Below are 18,435 nucleotides of genomic sequence, written 5' to 3'. Positions count from 1 at the left end.
GCCATTGTGATCTGAGAAAGATGCTTGATACGATTTCTATATTCCTGAATTTGAAGAGACTTTGCCTTGTCCCAATATTTTGTTAATCTTTGAAATTTACCCAGATGCACTTGAAAAGAATGTATATCCTGTGGCTTTGTGGTGAAATGTTTTGAAGATGTCAATTAATTCCATCTGCTCTAGTGAGTCATTTAGGATTGATGTTTCTTTGCTGATTTTTTGTTTAGAGAATTTATACAGTGGTGTTAGTGGGGTATTATAGTCCCCTACTCTGACTGTATTGCTGTCAATCTCTCCCTTGGTATCCTCCAGCAGTTTTTTGGGGTTTTTTTGTGTATTTGGGTGCTCCTATATTGGGTGCATATATGTTTACCAGAATTACCAGGTGTACCAGTTAATAATGCGGATTTTTTTCAATAGATGAAGTTACACATATGTTGATTTATATGTGATTTGATATGTATGCTATTTTGTTGTATTGACAGCAAGCTTCATAATTTCATATGTCAAATTTTCTGAAGGTGTTATCATCATAGATGTTTTTATGCTTAAAAATGTCAAATTTCATGCCAAAAAAGCATGTGCAGGAAGTTTAAATTCATTATTTTGAAGAAAAGTGCTGCTGAAAGTTACCGTATACTTTGGGATGCTTATGGTGAACATGCTCCATCTCAAGATACTTGTGAACGCTGGTTTAAATGCTTTAAAATTGATGATTTCTATGTGAAAGACAAAGAATGTCTAGGTCAACTGAAAAAGTTTGAAGACCAACAATTATTGGTGAAGATACATGTCAAACTCAAAAACAACTTGCAGAAAGGTTTAACATTGCTCAGCAAACAATTTCCAATTGTTTACAAGCAATGCGAAAGATTTTAAAGGAAGAAAAATGGGTGGCACATCAAATGAATGAAAGACAAATGGAAAACCAAAAAGTCATCAGTAAACTGTTGCTTCAACGGCACGAGAAAAAGTCTTTTTTGCATCAAATTGTGACTGGCGATGGAAAGTGGATTTATTTTGACAATTCCAAATGGCACAAAATCATGGTTTGATCCAGGTCAACCATCAACATCGACTGCAAGGCCAAATCGCTTCGAAAAGAAGACAGTACTCTGCATTTGGTGGGATCAGGAAGGTGAGGTGTATTATGAGCTTCTATAACCAAGTGAAACTGTTAATACTGATCGCTACTGATAACAAATAATTAATTTGAACCATGTTTTGATCAGAATGGGCCAGAAGACATGGCAAAGTAATTTTGCTTCATGATAACACACCATCACACACTTCATAACCAGTTAAAGACACGTTAAAAGATCTTGCCTGGGAAGTATTAACCCACCCACCATATTCACCAGACCTTACTCCTTCAAATTACCACTTGTTCCCATCGATGGCACACACACTTTCTGAGCAGCACTTCAAAACGTACGAAGAAGTGGAAAATTGGGTCTCTGAATGGTTTGCCTCAAAACAAGAAAAGTTCTATTGGGACAGTATCTACAAATTACCTGAAAGATGGGGGAAATGTGTGGCTAGCTGAGGATATTACTTTGAATAAAGCACTTTTGATATTTCTCTTGAAATTATAGTATTTTCTTTGATTACAAAATCCACATTATTAACCAGTACATCTAGTATATTTTGCAGTGTCTTTGTCTAGTTTTGGTATCAGGGTAATGTTGGCCTCCTAAAATGAGTTAGGAAGTATTCCCTCTTCTTTGAATGTTTGGTGGAATTCACCAGTGAAGCCATATAGTCCTGGACTTTTGTTTTTATGGAGCGTTAGAGTCGTCAAAGGAGGAATACATGGGGCCAAAGTGCTAAGGGATTATAAATTTACTAGTGGCCTGGTGCCCGGATTCATGCACATTGAAAGGAAATTAATTAGAATATTTTAATGTCGCTATTTGCCCTTTCTCTATAATAGAAGTGTCAACCAAATTCATGGTCGACAATTACAGATTGAAACACACGTGTGCAATTGGTGCTAGAGCTTTATATATATAGATAAACTTGCTTTATTAGACCTGCTTTCTGATTTAGCTAAACTTTTTCCAGCCCAGTGAAGCACCCTAACTTCTCTTTCAGGTAATTGTCAGCAACACAGCAATAAATATCAACACAAACCAGATTATTATTGTAGAGCACCCAGGGAGAACAAAGGGTAAAATATTTAACTGCAGCAGTGTTTGACTATATTCTGCACAGTGAGAAAACCTGAAGTCATTTTCAAGGTCCACCATTTCTTCTTTTCAGTTGGGTCAATTTCTAAGTTTTCTAAATCTCTGTTTTCTGCCTAATGAAAAGAAAATAGGATTCTGCCAAGTCTCCTATCTACCTACTCCAGGACTTCTGTGAGGATCAAAGGAGATGTGGCACAGGAAAATGCTTCACAGATATTTGGTTACAGTGTAAAGTGTTTGCACCTGGCTATAAAGCAAGTTGTGTTCCTGGGCTGAAGAAACTCCAAGGAGGCTAGTCGTCAGGGAGAGGAAACCAGGCGTTGCTACGTGACATCATTACCCGGTGCCCACAGCCACTGTTTTTGTGCTGGGCTGGGCTGTGGGCCGCTTTTTGCGCCATGGGGCCTTAGCAGCATTGGCTGCGATTTGGTGGGCTCTTTCTCCAGTGTGGTGGTAGGGCCTGTGTCCCATTTGGGGGAAGCTGAGTGTTGCTTTTTTGGTGCCAGGTCCGCAGTGCTGTTTGTCTTTAAATGGCCATGCACATCACGGCAGCTCCTGTGTTGAGCGTCTGCCCCCTGGGGATCAGTGCATGTCATAACAACTGGTCAGACAATCGGACACTTAGCATATTAGCCTTTTATATACATATAGATTAGGTCATCTGGGCTGAGCCCCAAAATGTTGCCAACACTAAGGGACAGGGAATCAGAAATTTTAAAGGACTCTAAATGGCCTTTTTCTGGGTGGAGAATTCTTAGGGTAAGTCTAGATCCTGGGAAGGTCAGAGGGGAAGGAAAATGGGCTTAGCAAGTGGAATGCAAATGAAAGGGAATGTCGGTTGTGAAATGGTCTAAAGCAGTGGTCACCAACCTTTCAAATCTCATGGACCACCCTTGGTCTGCAGACCACTGGTTGGCGACCACTGCTTCAAAGGTTTCCTTAAACCAGTGGTCACCAATCTTTCAGACCTCACAGGCTACCAGTGGTCCGTGGACCATCGGTTGATGCCTGCTGGTCTAAAGATCAGTTCTGAGGGGAGGAGGGTATCTATTCAAATATTTAATCAGACCTAACATGGAGGTTTTATTACTGTTTCAATTTTCTTACTATTGATAGGTCCATTTAAGTTTTCCAGTCCTTCATTGTTCAGTCTAGTAAGGTTATAAATTTCTAACAATTTGTTAATTTCTCCTAGGTTAATAAGCCTATCATACTATTGTTGTATATTTATTTGTATTTCTGTGGTATCTGTTGTTGAAGGGGAGCATAAGACATTTTTGGGGGGCTAGCAATCTGAGTTTGTTCCAGTAACCTGCCTTCTAGTGCACACTCTTGCTAGCCGATAATTAACTCCATTTGTGAAAGAATGTAGGAGACTAGCAGCCGGACTCTGTACCAAGTTAATCAGTACCCCTAATGCACATTCCTGATAGCCTATAAGGAAGTCACTGCCACATCCTTAATTATCTGGTCTTGCAAGACATATTTACCTAAATACTTCCAATTTACAAGGGCCATAAACCAAGGATGTAACAGATTAGAGGGAGGTCACTGGCACCATCCAGGATGGACATTAGCTACAGTCTAAGTTAACCGTCTAACTGACTTGAGGGGGGCTGTGCGAGTCCACTACAGAAGCTTGGTAGTTAGGAAACAAGAGACGCAGAAATATATACAGAGAAAATCTCACTGTCTAAGTGGTTCAGGATCTGGATCTTTGAGTCCCCTGAACTGGCAGCGCGGCTTTGAATAAAGGCTCACTTTCTTGAACCTCCAAGTGTACAACTGTCCCTTCTTCCGAGCCAATTCCAGAACATTGTAACTTCTGTTTTTTTCTTAGTGAGCCTAGCCAGAAGCTTGTCAATTTTATTTTTTCAAAGAACCAGCTGTTTGTTTCATTAATTTTTCCTATTGTCTTTTTCTTCTTTAATTCTGCCCTAATTTTTATTATTTCCTTTGTTAATTGTCTAATTCTTTAAGGTGAAATGTTAGATTGTTTGAGATTTTTGTTTTTTATCATATGTCTGTAATGCTATAAAATTCCATCCTAGTACTGCTTAAGCCATATCCACAAAATACTCTATTGTGGAGTAGAAACCAAGATGGCAGCATAGGTAAACACCTGAAATTGCTGCCTCGCACAACCACTTCAAAACTACAACTAAAAGACAAAACAGACATCATCCAGAACAATAGGAAGGCTGTCTGAGTGGAAATTCTACAACTAGAAAGAAAGAGAAAAGCACACTGAGACTCAGAGGAGGTGCGGAAGTAAAGTGCAGAGGTACGGAGGCGCACGTGGAAAGGGCTGGCAACTGAGGACACGGTTGTCTTTTTCAATCGGGAGAGCGTCACAAGCTCCCGATGGCTCTGAACTTCAGTTCTGGGTGAGTCTCTGAGGACCCAGACTCATACAGGGAGAAACTGGACTGTCTGGCATTGGCCGGAACTTGAGGGCGGCTTTCTCTCAGAGGTGCTTACAGCGATTACCGCAGGACACTGAGACCCGGGGCCTCTTAGGGCAGGGCTGAGGATCAGCCATAGTTGTTTACTCCGCCCTGTTGATTCCCTGAGACCCCACCCCACCCAAGCTGTGTGCAGAGGCTTTTGCATATGAATTGCCTGGCCTTTTGCAATCTAAAATTACCTAACAAACTGCAGTTGGGTAAGAGAGACCCAGAACATCCAAAAAAAAAAAAGGCCCAAGGCCCCACAGCAGCTTGCATTGCTTCACAATTGGGCCTAATCTGGGCACTGCCAAACCCTAAACAAAGAAGAGGAATCTGCAGATCTCTCCGTAGCTCCTGCGGGGGAGCCTCCAGCAGAGGCTAAATTAGCACCTCCTTAGAGATCCAAGATCCGGTGTACCCAGTGGTCAGAGTGGGACTATCCAGATTACAACTCCTCAGATACATAAGGGGCACACTCAGGGGGCAGACTCAGAGAGCACCAAAGCCCCACTAAAGCAAGTCTTGCCCCATAAGGGTGTCTCCAGCACAGAAGTTCTCCCACCGTAGACACAGCTGATTCTCACAACCAATTGGCCTGTAGGTCAATTCCTCCCACTGATACCAACAACAGTCAGGGCTTAACGACAATAAAACTGTGCACAAAGCCCACAAAGGGGTGCACCAAGAGTGTCCACCTCAGGTAATTGGGGAGGCTGAGCCACTGGGCCCTACAGGACACCTAGCACAGAAAGCCACTCTGTCAACAAAGGGAGGCATAAAAAATGTGGAAACAAAGAAACAGGTCACAAATGACAGAAATGGAGGAAAGCAAACTACTGGATATAGAGTTCAAAACCAAACTTATAAGGTTTTTCAAGAATTTTCTAGAAACCGCCGATAAATTTAGTGAGACCCTCGATAAATCTAGTGAGACCCTCGAGGACATGAAAAAGGACCAACTAGAAATTAATCATACACTGACTGAAATAAAGAATATTATACAGAGATCCAAAAGCAGACTAGAGAATCGCAAGAATCAAGTCAAGGATTTGAAATATGAAGAAGCAAAAAACACCCAACTGGGAAAGAAAAAAGAATCCAAAACTATGAAGATAGTGTAAGGAGCCTCTGGGACAACTTCAAGTGCACCAACATCTGAATTATAGGGGTGCCAGAAGAAGAGAGAGAGCAAGATATTGAAATCCTATTTGAAGAAATAATGACAGAAAACTTACCCTACCTGGTGAAGGAAATAGACTTACAAGTCCAGGAAGCGCAGAGAACCCCAAGCAAAAGGAATGCAAAGAGGACCACACTAAGACACATCATAATTAAAATGCCAAGAGCAAAAGACAAAGAGAGAATCTTAAAAGCAGCAAGAGAAAAACAGTTAGTTAGCTACAAGGGAGTACCCATACGATTGTCAGCTGATTTCCCAACAGAAACTATGCAGGCCAGAAGGGAATGCCAAGAAATAGTCAAAGTGATGAATTCCAAGAACCTACAACCAAGATTACTTTACTCAGCAAAGCTGTCATGCAGAATTGAAGGTCAGATAAAGAGCTTCACAGATAAAAAGCTAAAGGAGTCCATCACCACCAAACCAGTATTATATGAAATTCTGAAAGGTATTCTTTAAGAAGAGGAAGAAGAAGAAAAAGGTAAAGATACAAATTATGAACAACAAATACATATCTACCAACAAGTGAATCTAAAAATCAAGTGAATAAAAAATCTCATGAACAGAATAAACTGGTGAATAGAATAGAATCAGGGGCATAGAAAGAGATTGGACTGACAATTCTTGGGGGGAAAGGGGTGTGGGGGTGTGGGAAGAGACTGGACAAAAATCATACACCTATGGATGAGAACAGTGGGGGGGCGGGGGTAAGGGCTGAGGGGGTGGTGGTAACCGGGTGGAGGGGAGCTATGGGGGGAAAAAGAGGAACAACTGTAATAATCTGAACAATAAAGATTTAATTTAAAAAAATATTCTATTGCCGAAACTGGTTTGGCTCAGTGGATAGAGCGTCGGCCTGTGGACTGAAAGGTCCCAGGTTCAATTCCGGTCAAGGGCATGTACCTGGGTTGCGGGCATATCCCCAGAAGGAGATGTGCAGGAGGCAGCTGATCGATGTTTCTCTCTCATTGATGTTTCTAACTCTCTATCTCTCTCCCTTCCTCTCTGTAAAAAATCAATAAAATATATTTAAAAAAAAATTCTATTATGTTGTCATTTTCATTTGTCTCTATGTATTTTTTTATTTATTCTTTGACCCAGCAGTTGTTCAATAGCATGTTGTTTAATTTCTACTTAGTTGTGGTTCTTCCTGTAGTTAATTTCTGTTTCCTACTGTTGTGGTGAGCAAATATGCTTGCTATTTTTTTAATCTTCTTAAATTTATGAAGGCTAGTTTTGTGCCCCAACATGAGAGAGATTTGTCTCCTGGGATTATGTAATCTCAGGCTTGAGAGGAATCAGAAGCGTTTTCAAAATGACCAGTTTTCCGGGTTTGCATTGGCTCCACCCTCCTAACCGATGATCTTTTGCCTGACTGACAGGCCTCTATAGTCCAGCACCTACCCCTGCACATGTTCTTATCTTCCCCCTCACCCACACACACAATCCAGTATCTGAGAGGGGAAGGGAGGGTGTTAATCTAGAGCAGTGGTCAGCAAATTCATTAGTCAACAGAGCCAAATATCAACAGTACAACGATTGACATTTCTTTTGAGAGCCAAATTTTTTAAACTTAAACTATATAGGTAGGTACATTGTTATTATTTTTAATTAGGGTACTCCTAAGGCTTAGGAAGAGCCACACTCAAGGGGCCAAAGTGCTGCATGTGGCTCGAGAGCCGCAGTTTGCCGACCAGGGATCTAGAGGGACAATGCTGTGATTCCCTAGGGTGTGAAGCTGTAGTGTCTTGGTGAAACAAACAGGCCTTTGCTTCCCAGATGAGTGTGCTCAACAATGTCTGCCCTTTTGTTTCCTTTCCCATCAATTATTAGCTAACTCTGGTAACATTTTTAGCTGAGATGGGTCTTTTAAAGACAGTATATAGTTACATCTTGTTTTTGTTTTTGTTTTTTTTTGTTTGTTTGTTTTTTAAATTTGAGAAAGGTTTTTTGTTTTTTGTTTGTTTTTTTTAAAATATATTTTATTGATTTTTTACAGAGAGGAAGGGAGAGAGACAGAGAGTCAGAAACATTGATGTGAGAGAAACATCGATCAGGAGAAACATCGATCAGCTGCCTCCTGCACATCTCCCACTGGGGATGTGCCCGCAACCCAGGTACATGCCCTTGACCGGAATCGAACCTGGGACCCTTCAGTCCACAGGCCGACGCTCTATCCACTGAGCCAAACCGGTTTCGGCACATCTTGTTTTTTAATACATCCCACTACTACGTGCCTTTTGATTGGTGAGTTTAGTCCATTTACATTTAGGGTGATTATTAATACATGAAGACTTATCACAGCCATCTTATCTCTCTCTCTTTTTTTTAAATTTCTGGTTGCTGTGTATCTCCACTGTTTGCTTTTTCCCTTGTGTTTTTGTCTGCTATTTTAGTTTGGTGGCAGTCTATCATTTTTTCCTCCATTTCTTTTATGTTATGTGTCTTTGTTTTAGATTTGTTTTGTTCTAAATTTGTTTTGTGGTTACCATTAGTTTTATGTAACAAAAAGTTTTATACATACAATACTCCTTTTTCATCTGAATGTACTTTATCTCCAGTCACCTGTGCAAATTCAGTCCTTTTCTCCTCCTTTTAGGTTTTTGTTATCACAAATTACCCCTTTTTGTGATGTGTATTCATTTCCAAATTGTAGAAGCTATAGTATTTTTTAAATGCTTTCACCCCCTTTAACCTTTATGTTATAATTGTTTAATACTCTATTCTGAAATAGAGTTGCAATTCCCTCCTTCCTGCTTTATCATACAGTTTTGTATTCTTTTGTTATTTCAAGTAAAAAGAGCTCCTTTCTGCATTTCTTGTAATGCAGGTCTTGTGGTGGTAAATTTTCTCAGCCTTTATTTCTCCTTCATATCTAAAGCATCACTTTGCTTGGTATTATTATTCTTGACTGTTGATTTCTCTTTAAATACTGACATATTTGATTTCATTTTTTCCTAGCTTGTAAGGTTTCTGCTGAAATTCAATGATAATCCATTGAGGTTTCCTTCATAGGTTACAGTCACACCTCCTCACCCCCTCGGTTGCCTTGAGAATTCTTTGTCATTAACTTTTGACAGTTATATGTCTTGGAGAAGGTAAGGTCTCTTTGCATTCAGGTAATTAGGTGTTCTGTGAGCTTCTTGGATTCAGGGTTCCAGCTCTTTCCGGTGGTTTAGGAAGTTCTCATCAATTATTTGTTTGAATAGGCTCTCTGTTCCCCTTTCCTTTTGGTATATACCCTTTCTTATATTGCTCTTTCTAATGGAGTCAGTGCTGCACTATCTGAGGTGTCCCAGCTGCCTCCACCAGCCTCTGCCATAATGAGTGGGGAAAGAGGTGTGCGCACATGCTGCAGCTTTGTTTTTTCCACTGGGATCAGCTGCAGTGCGCATTGGCAAGTTGGCTGAAGTTTTCTGTCTCTCCAGCCCTCTCCAGGCTTCTGAGTGAGGGCCACAACTCAATACCTCTAATGCTACCTCATCACCTGGTGCCAGGTGAGTGATGGGAGACAGGTTTGTCTGTCTGCGTTATTTTTTCTCTGGTAATGGCAGCTGCCAGGTCTGTTAACCACAATGTGTACTAGCCACTCAGGCAGAAATGCTGCCTCTGCCCCTCTCTGGGCTGCTGAGTGAGTGAGGGCTTCCCCCTGACCCTTCATTGCTACTGCATCAGCTGGGGCCATAGTGAATCCAGGATTGTGTCTGTGGCACCCGACTTTATCCTTTCTCCCTGCTTACTTCAACACACCCACCTTTAGATGTCTCAGTGTGCGGATCTCTCAGATGTGTTTGTGTGTTGAGCATGGAATCATTTGTTGAATTATAGTTGTCCAACTTGTTGCTACTACCTCAAGGGGAGAAACCTAGAGGTCTTCTTACTCTACCATAATGCTGACATCACTCCAGTATTTTTATTTTTAACTAGAGGCCCAGTGCACAAATTCGTGCATGGGTGGGGTCCAACCAGCCTGCCCCAATGGGGGTCGATAGGGCTGGGCTGGCAGGGGGGAGGGGCCGTGAGCAGTTGGCTGGCCGAGGCCCTGCCCTCAATCAGAGTAGGGGGGCCGATCAGGGTGGGGCCTGCTAGGTGGTGGGGGCAACACAATCAGGCCAGTTGGCTGGCCACAGTGCATGTCATAGTGACCGGTCATTCTGGTCGCTTGGTTTTTATATATATAGATTTGCAGATAAAAATATAATTATTTTGGTTAGTATCATACATTCTAGTTGCCTAATTTTTTTTTCCTGTCAGTATTACATTTGGGAACTCTATCACACCTGTAAGCAGAAGTAATTAACTATATTTATACTTTTTGTGTTAAAAGATATTAAGCTGCTATAATATGTAATATATATAATATCGCAATCAATTCTAATTTGGTGTGGAAGTATATTAACAAATTTGATTTATAGTTCCTAAAGGTTCTGTGAATTAGATAAGCCTTGTATTATAATTCTCATTATAAAGTAAATAAACAAGCATGGCAAGATTCATTAATTGTTCTCAAAGTCAAATAACCTATACAATGTTAAGATGGAATCTTTTGACTTTTATAACACTTTTTCAAAGTTTCCAAAACCTGTCTTGCTAGAAGATGTAAAAACACTCTGTGTAAAATAGCAAAACATCTAGTATCCTGGAACTTTTAATTTGTTGTGAGGAAGGCAGTGAGATGGAGTTGAAAGAACTAGATTCAAAGTAAGCAGATGACTTGCTAACCAGATTCAATCTAAGCAATAAAACAACATGTAACTTATATAAAACTAGAGGTCCGGTGCACGAAATTCATGTACTCGGGGGTGGGGGGGGGAGGGCCCTCAGCCTGGCCTGCACCCTCTTGCAGTCCGGAAGCCCTCAGGGGATGTGCCACTGATGGGGAGTGGGCCTAAGCCAGTGATGGCGAACCTTTTGAGCTCGGCGTGCCAGCATTTTGAAAAACCCTAACTTAACTCTGGTGCCATGTCACATACAGAAATTTTTTGATATTTGCAATCATAGTAAAACAAAGATTTATATTTTTGATATTTATTTTATATATTTAAATGCCATTTAACAAAGAAAAATCAACCAAAAAAATGAGTTCGCGTGTCGTAGTTTCACCATCACTGGCCAAAGCCATTAGTCAGACATCCTTAGCACTGCCGCGGAGATGGGAGAGGCTCCCACCACTGCTGCTGCTCTTGCCAGCCATGAGCTGCTCCCGCTGTGGGAGCACACTGACCACCAGGGGGCAGCTCCTGCATTGACCGTCTGCACCCTGGTGGTCAGTGCACATCATAGCGACTGGTCGTTCTGCCGTTCAGTCAATTTGCATATTAGCCTTTTATTTTCTATAGATGAGCAAAACAGTACCCATACATTTAGTGTATATTTAATGTAAGAAGCAACAAACACAGATTTATAATTGTTCAGCTAGAAAGCATGTTGTAAATTGAGAAAAAAGAAAAGTTATTGTATGCTAAGATTGAAGTGATCAAAATGACGGCTTAGGACCGTGGTCGGCAAACTGCGGCTCTCGAGCCACATGTGGCTCTTTGGCCCCTTGAGTGTGGCTCTTCCTGAGCCTTAGGAGTACCCTAATTAAGTTAATAACAGTGTACCTACCTATATAGTTTAAGTTTAAAAAATTTGGCTCTCAAAAGAAACTTCAATCGTCGTACTGTTGATATTTGGCTCTGTTGACTAATGAGTTTGCCGACCACTGGCTTAGGAGAACAGTTTTAATTTCACAGGAAATTTATCAAATGGTCTTTGTCTATTAATAAGCGGGGAGAAATGAGGAGCAAAAGAAATGAGAAAATTTTAATTTTTGTAAATGAAAGTTATATCTACAAAGTGTGAAAACTTTAGAGATATGAATTTTATGTAATATTTTGTGTTAAAATACCATTGTTTTTAAGAGACCAACCAGTGAACTTGTTTGCGTAACCCAGTGGTCGGCAAACTGCGGCCCCTTGAGTGTGGCTCTTCCACAAAATACCACGTGCGGGCGCGCGTGTACAGTGCAATTGAAACTTCGTGGCCACACTCAAGGGGCCAAAGAGCTGCATGTAGCTCGCGAGCCGCAGTTTGCCGACCACTGGCATAACCCATGGACATAGGGCCTGGGGGGAGGGCTGAAAGAGGTTAATGGGGGAAAACAGAGGACCTATGTAATAACTTTCAACAATAAAGATTGTATAGCTATAGATATGTACAATGGTTTAAAAAGAGAACTAATATTTTATTTCAAAAAGGCACCTAATTACATGCCTAAGCTATTGTAGCTTTTAAAAGTGTGACACTTCTTGACCTATTTCCCCATTGTGTACCAAAAAGATGTCACATCATTCTTCTGTACAAATACACGACAAAGTAGTTAAAGAGCTGATTGGGTAATCACTGCTTACATGACAAAATGTGGGTACAGCTCATTCCTATGTTTTGTTGTGGTCACTTATAAATTTACTTATAATAATATTGATCAATTCTGTTTTCGTGTGGAAAATTATACAAGGTCAACCCATTCTTTGTCAAGGCATAATATCCTTCTGGACTGCTCCAGTCACTACCCAACACGACAGCTTTACTTTCCAGTAATCTTATTTTTAATTCAAATGTAAAAATAATAATACTTGATGTGATACATTCTAGTTGCATTTTTCTTTTTCTCTCAGAGTTGCATTTGGGAACTGCAATGGGTTGGCTGTGGTGGATTTTATACAGAAGACAGTACTGTTAAGCACGGGGACCATTGACCTATATAGATCAAGTGACTTATACCAACGACAACCACGGTCTCCTCGAAAAAACAAGCAGTTCATTGCAGGTAGGAGATAGAAAACAAGATGTTTACAAACTTGATTAAGTTCATCTGTTTTTCTTGCCTTTAGATTTCTTATCTTTCTTCTGTGATGCTGTTAAAATGCATGGCAACATAAAGTGAACATAATTTACGATACCATGTAAGTAAAATTTGACAGAAACATAGAATCTTTGAAAGGGTAAATGAGATATTTAAAGTTAGGAAGCATCTCAAGTTTCTTAGGTTGAAGTCCTAGAAAATAAGCTGTTAAATATGAAAATGATACGAAAATCAGGCTCTCTAGTTGAAAAAACTGGTTTCAATTGTTGTGTTAAAGAGGATAATTTTCTCCTAGAATATCTGGCCCCTTTAAAAATATAATTGTTAGTTAAAAGTAGTTATTTACTTCTTTTTAAAAATTAACTCCATATTTTAGCTGTTATTTTTCTTATTGGGTGATGACTTTCTAGTAGGTATTTTAACAAATGAAATGAACATTATTAATTAACATTTAAAATTCTACAAAAGATGACAGTTTTTTAACAGGATCAAAAGTATAAAAGAAAAATGCACATGGTTAACTAGGATTTAAGCAAAATACTTTCTATGTAATTCCAGATCATCCAAAGTTTTACTGAAATTTCAGTATATGTCCAAATAGTTGGCTTTGTAAACATTGTCAAACTTTTGTATATTTTCTGTCCACTGACATCATTCGGTTAAAAAATTAATTGGGCTAAAAGGCACACAGATAGAAATGTTTATCCTATATAATAATAGAGGGATATGCTAATTAGCCCGGACACCTTAGCAGTCATGACCAGTCAGGCGCTGCACTGCCCGGGAGCGGCCGGTGGAAGTGGCCACTGGCGGGGGCGCTGCCCAGCCCTGAGGCCACCCGGCCAGGGTTGTGAACAAGCAAGCCACTCCGCCTGGCCTGGGAGAGGCCCCCTGGCAGCAGTGGCCACCTGTGGAGGTATGAGCAGGTAGGCTGCACCCGGCCGGAGGCCACCTGGCTGAAAGAGTCACTGGAGATTTTGTTTAAATTCAGTAGTTAAAATCACTATGCTCTGTGAGAGCTGACATCCTCAAACACTCAGGACCCTCAATCACACAAATTAATAGGAAACAATTGCATAATGCTTTGACCTAATTGTACACACTTTAGTATCGTTTACAAATTAGTCTATATCCTTCAAGTAAATTCAGCAGATGACTAAGGAGAGCTTGCGCTGATGAGGCCCTGCTATCTTGAGTTTGTGGTTTCCAAGGAAACAGCCAGAAGGGATGATAAACCCTCAGCCCGTGCCTATCTAAGCAGCTGCAAGCGGAGGCTTGATTTAAATCGAGCCTTTCCAGCAGTGCCTGACCCCAACCTTCCCTGGATCAGGCAGGTTCCTGTGGAGTGCAATCTCCACGCAATACAAGCAATAGAAGGGGGGCCCCAGTTTCGTCCCTGGTGATCTCATGTGCGCATTTAGCTCGGGGCAGCCGGGAAGGAAGGGAAAAGGCACCACACGGGGTAGGTCGGGTGAGCAAGCAGAAGGAAACCATGTCTGGCAGACACTCCCCTGCCACCCCTTCAGTGTGTAAGAAGAATCAAATAAACCAATACAAACACCCCCTCCCACCACCACCACCCGCCTCGGAGAGATCCAGGACTGAGGGGCATCCAGCCCAGGCATTGAGTACCTGCTTCTCACCCACTTTATCCAAATGTACAGGTTTGGAGGTTAAGGGGAGGAGGATGAGCCTCCCAGGAAGGGGATTCCCTGGAACCACACCCCTGCCCTCCCTCTGGACCTGACCTCTGGGAGCCCAGAGCCTGACCCCGCCCCCAGCAGATTTGCATATCCCAGACCCTCTGATACTTCCAGGCACTGGGCATTCCCACATCTTCCCTGCCTCCCAGCCACTGACCCTCACTGTCTCCTACCCCAGGAACACTATGTTCTCCCCAACTTTTGGTCTTTATAGCCTAAATGCAAGGTGGGTTTAGTTGCTTCTCCATGTATTTTATTTGATAAGAACCCAGCAAAGTTGCTTAGCAACTGAGCTGCTCTGACTTCATCAGGGACAACAAATGACACACCTTACTTGGCTTTGATAGCAAAGCAATTTTATTCTTTTATTTTTTTAAATAGATTTTTATTGATTTCAGAGAGGAAGGGAGAGGGAAAGAGATAGAAACATCAGTGATGAGAGGGAATCATTGCTCAGCGGCCTCCTGCACACGGCCTACTGGGGATCGAGCCTGCAACCCAGGCATGTGCCCTCGACCAGATCGAACCTGGGACCCTCCAATCCACAGGTTGAAGCTCTAGCCACTGAGCAAAACCAGCTAGGACAAGCAATCCTATTCTTAAAGACTTGATTTTTGTCATAAACAAGTGGATTTGAATCATATTAAACCAATATACATTTTTTAATGAAATGTGTCTTCATTTCTACTAATGCTATTCTAGCTTAAAACTTATGTTGTATAATCCTATCTAATAAAAGAGAAACATGATAATTTGATAATTGGCATATGACCGCTACCCTTCCCATTGGCTAATCAGCGAGATATGCAAATTAACTGCCAGCCAAGATGGCGGCCGGCAGCTAGGCAGCTTGAAACTAACATGAGGCTTGCTTGCTTCAGTGACAGAGGAAACCAACATTCCCCGCCTGCAGCTGCAGGCCTCTGAGCTGCAACTCTAAGCAACTATGTGACAAATATAGAAGCTAAACAAAACCCCAGAAACCTGCTTTAGTCCGCCAGGCTTCAGCCAGCAGGATCGCAACATTGTAAGCAAAGGCCAGAAACCTACTTTCAACAGGGAGGCCTAAGAGCTGGAGCCAAGCCTCAAAGCTAAAGCTGGCCCAGAATTAAAAAAAAGAAAAAAGAAAAAAAGGAGCGGTTGGGAGCTTCTGTCACCCCCAGCCTGAAAACAGCCTCAGCCCCTCACCCAGACTGGCCAGGCACCCCAGTGGGGACCCCCACCCTGAAGGGTGTGTGACCAGCTGCAAACAGCCATCCCCTCACCCAAGCTGGCCAGGCACCCCAGTGGGGACCCCCACCCTGATCCAGGACACCCTTCAGGGCAAACCAGCCGGCACCCACCCATGCACCAGGCCTCTACCCTATATAGTAAAAGGGTAATATGCCTCCCAGCACCAGGATCAGCGGAGCCGCGAGGCCTCCTGGCACTGGGATCAGCGTGACAGGGGGCAGCGCCCAAACCCCCTGATTGCCCTGCGGCTCTGTGTGTGACAGGGGCGGGGCCACAACCTCCCTATCCACCCTGCTCTGTTTGTGACAGGGTAGGGCGCCCCACCCCCCTGATCAGCCCTGCTCTGTGCCTAATAGTGGGGAGCTCCCCAACCCCCTGATTGCCCTGCGGCTCAGTGTGTGACAGGGTGCGGCGCCCCAACCCGCCCCCCACCCCCACAGACCCTGCTCTGTGTGTTACGGGGTAGAGCCATAACCTCCCCATCGGCCCTGCCCTGAGTGTGAGAGTGGCGGTGCCCCAACCCCCTGATGGGCCCTGCTCTGTGCGTGACGGTACAGAGCCCCAACCCCCCTGATGGTCCCTGCTCTGTGCGTGACAGGGGGCAGCGCCCCAACCCCCTGATTGGCCCTGCTCTGTGAGTGACGGGGTGGCGCCACAACCTCCCCATCGACCCTACCAGGGGACGGTGCCCCAACCCCCCAATCGGTCCTTCTCTGAGCCCGACCAGGGGCTGCACCTAGGGATTGGGCCTGCCCTCTGCCACCCAGGAGCAGGCCTAAGCCAGCAGGTCGTTATCTCCCGAGGGGTCCCAGACTGCGAGAGGGCACAGGCCGGGCTGAGGGACCCCCCTCCCCCACGAGTGCACAAATTTTTGTGCACCGGGCCTCTAGTATACTAATATACGGGAATATGGTAATTAGACCAGACATCTTCCAGACATCCATCCGGATGTCCTTCCACCCAAAGCCACAGTGGTGGGGGCTGAGGCAGCAGCCGTTAGGGGCGACCAGGCCAGCAGGCAGGTGAGCAGTTACGAGTCAGCAGTCCCAGATTGCAAGAGTGATGTCCAACTGCCCACAATCAAACATCCCCTGAGGGGTCTTGGATTGGAGAGGGTGCAGCCGAGCTGAGGGACACCCCCCCCCCCCACCATGCATGAATTTTGTGCATCGGGCCTCTAACAGTATTATATCAGTAGACAGAAAATATACAGTTTCTTTACATTTTAGATAGTTCTTTTAAAAATGTTTTAATCATGCCAAAACCGGTTTAGCTCAGTGGATAGAGCGTCGGCCTGTGGACTGAGAGGTCCCAGGTTCGATTCCGGTCAAGGGCATGTACCAGGGTTGCGGGCACATCCCCAGTAGGAGATGTGCAGAAGGCAGCTGATTGATGTTTCTCTCTCATCGATGTTTCTAACTCTCTATCTCTCTCCCTTCCTCTCTGTAAAAAATCAATAAAATGTATTTTAAAAAAATGTTTTAATCAATTGAAGACTATGGAAGGCTTTAGTAAATATACTCATACAAGAATATTTTAAAATAAAAACAGTGCATGATGGTAGTTATGTTCTAAATTTAACATCTGAATGTGATACTGAAGACTGAAGTTTCCTTTTAGAGTAATAAAAAAAGTACTTGATATACTGAAGCTCTGTTTATTGTAAACCTCAATCCTCTTCAAAATGCAAGTTTGACCCTTTTCAGGAACACAGAAATTCTCTTTTAGAACCTGGTTTTTGTTAGAAATCTCAACTTTAAACAATATTTTAGGAATGCTAGAAATTTCAAATTTAATAGGTTCTGTCTCAACCACTACTTGATTTTGAAAATAAGACAGAATAAGAGAAATTGTGTGTGCATGTATCATAAAATTCCCTCATGATTGGGAAAAAGGGGGTTGACTTTTGAAAGTTTATGAACTTAAGGGCAAAAAGAAGTTAGAAGATAGTAGGCACTGTTTACATACTGAAAGCACCAATTCAATCAGAAAAGCTTTGGATTCTCTGGTTGTATCTAAGTTATTGCTGGATATACACAGTGGGATAACAAATAATATAATTGTTGCTTAATTTAATCTTGTTGAGCATTAACATTTATGATTAGATCTTACAATTTTGATGACTTTAAAATTAGGAAAAACTGTAATGAAGTCATAAATTTCATATTTAGTGTATAAAATGAGTACTCACTTTGTTATATAAATAAAATATTAAAGACTAAAGTACCTAAGCTTAATTTTTAATGCAGAAAATTAAAGATAACCATTGTGATATTTATGAGGTAACATATTATTTGCAAACCAAATAAGTTTACTACATAAAGAACAAAGGTAAACATCATAAAAATAGATGGCATATTTAATTAAATAAAATTACTACAGCATTCTCATCATTCATCTATCACATTTTACTTTCTAATTGACTTATTTTTTTAATATCTTCTTTCTAATTTGATTACCTAAACTTGCTGCAATTTCTTCATCTTGGCTGTTCTAGATTCTGGTATGATATCACTTCCTTTCACTTTAGACTATTTCTCTCTCTTTCCCCTGCCTGCTGCTGATGCTGGTGTTCTGGCATGTTCCAAAGACAACTTTTGCATGCGTGGCCTGTCTAACTTTTATCCTGATTTAACGAAACGGATCCGTACTTCCTATCGGAGTAAGTTCTATTACAGTTAGGCAAATAGCATTTTAAGTCATAATGCTTGCATTAAATTCGTACATATGTGCTCAGTAATGTGTTTTTTAAAACACATTCACCATGCATGCAAATTTTTGTTTTGTTATGGAAGTGCAGCCTGATTATTTTAATAAAAATTATTTAAAAATT

General features: G+C 42.0%; 1 protein-coding gene across 1 annotated transcript in view; it reads left to right on the top strand.

Annotated features, from left to right (window-relative positions):
- The window catches only part of STXBP5L (syntaxin binding protein 5L), a 233,931-nt gene that overhangs the window by 124,029 nt on the left and 91,467 nt on the right, over nt 1-18,435 (top strand). The window contains exons 19-20 of the mRNA XM_081086880.1: nt 12,479-12,630; nt 18,193-18,264. Of these exons, the coding sequence (XP_080943006.1) occupies nt 12,479-12,630; nt 18,193-18,264 (224 nt within the window). The remainder of the gene's footprint in view (nt 1-12,478; nt 12,631-18,192; nt 18,265-18,435) is intronic.

Source organism: Myotis nattereri, assembly GCF_964212035.1.
Source record: "Myotis nattereri genome assembly, chromosome: 3".
NCBI classification, from domain to species: domain Eukaryota; kingdom Metazoa; phylum Chordata; class Mammalia; order Chiroptera; family Vespertilionidae; genus Myotis; species Myotis nattereri.
This window is presented reverse-complemented; position numbering and strand designations above follow the sequence as displayed.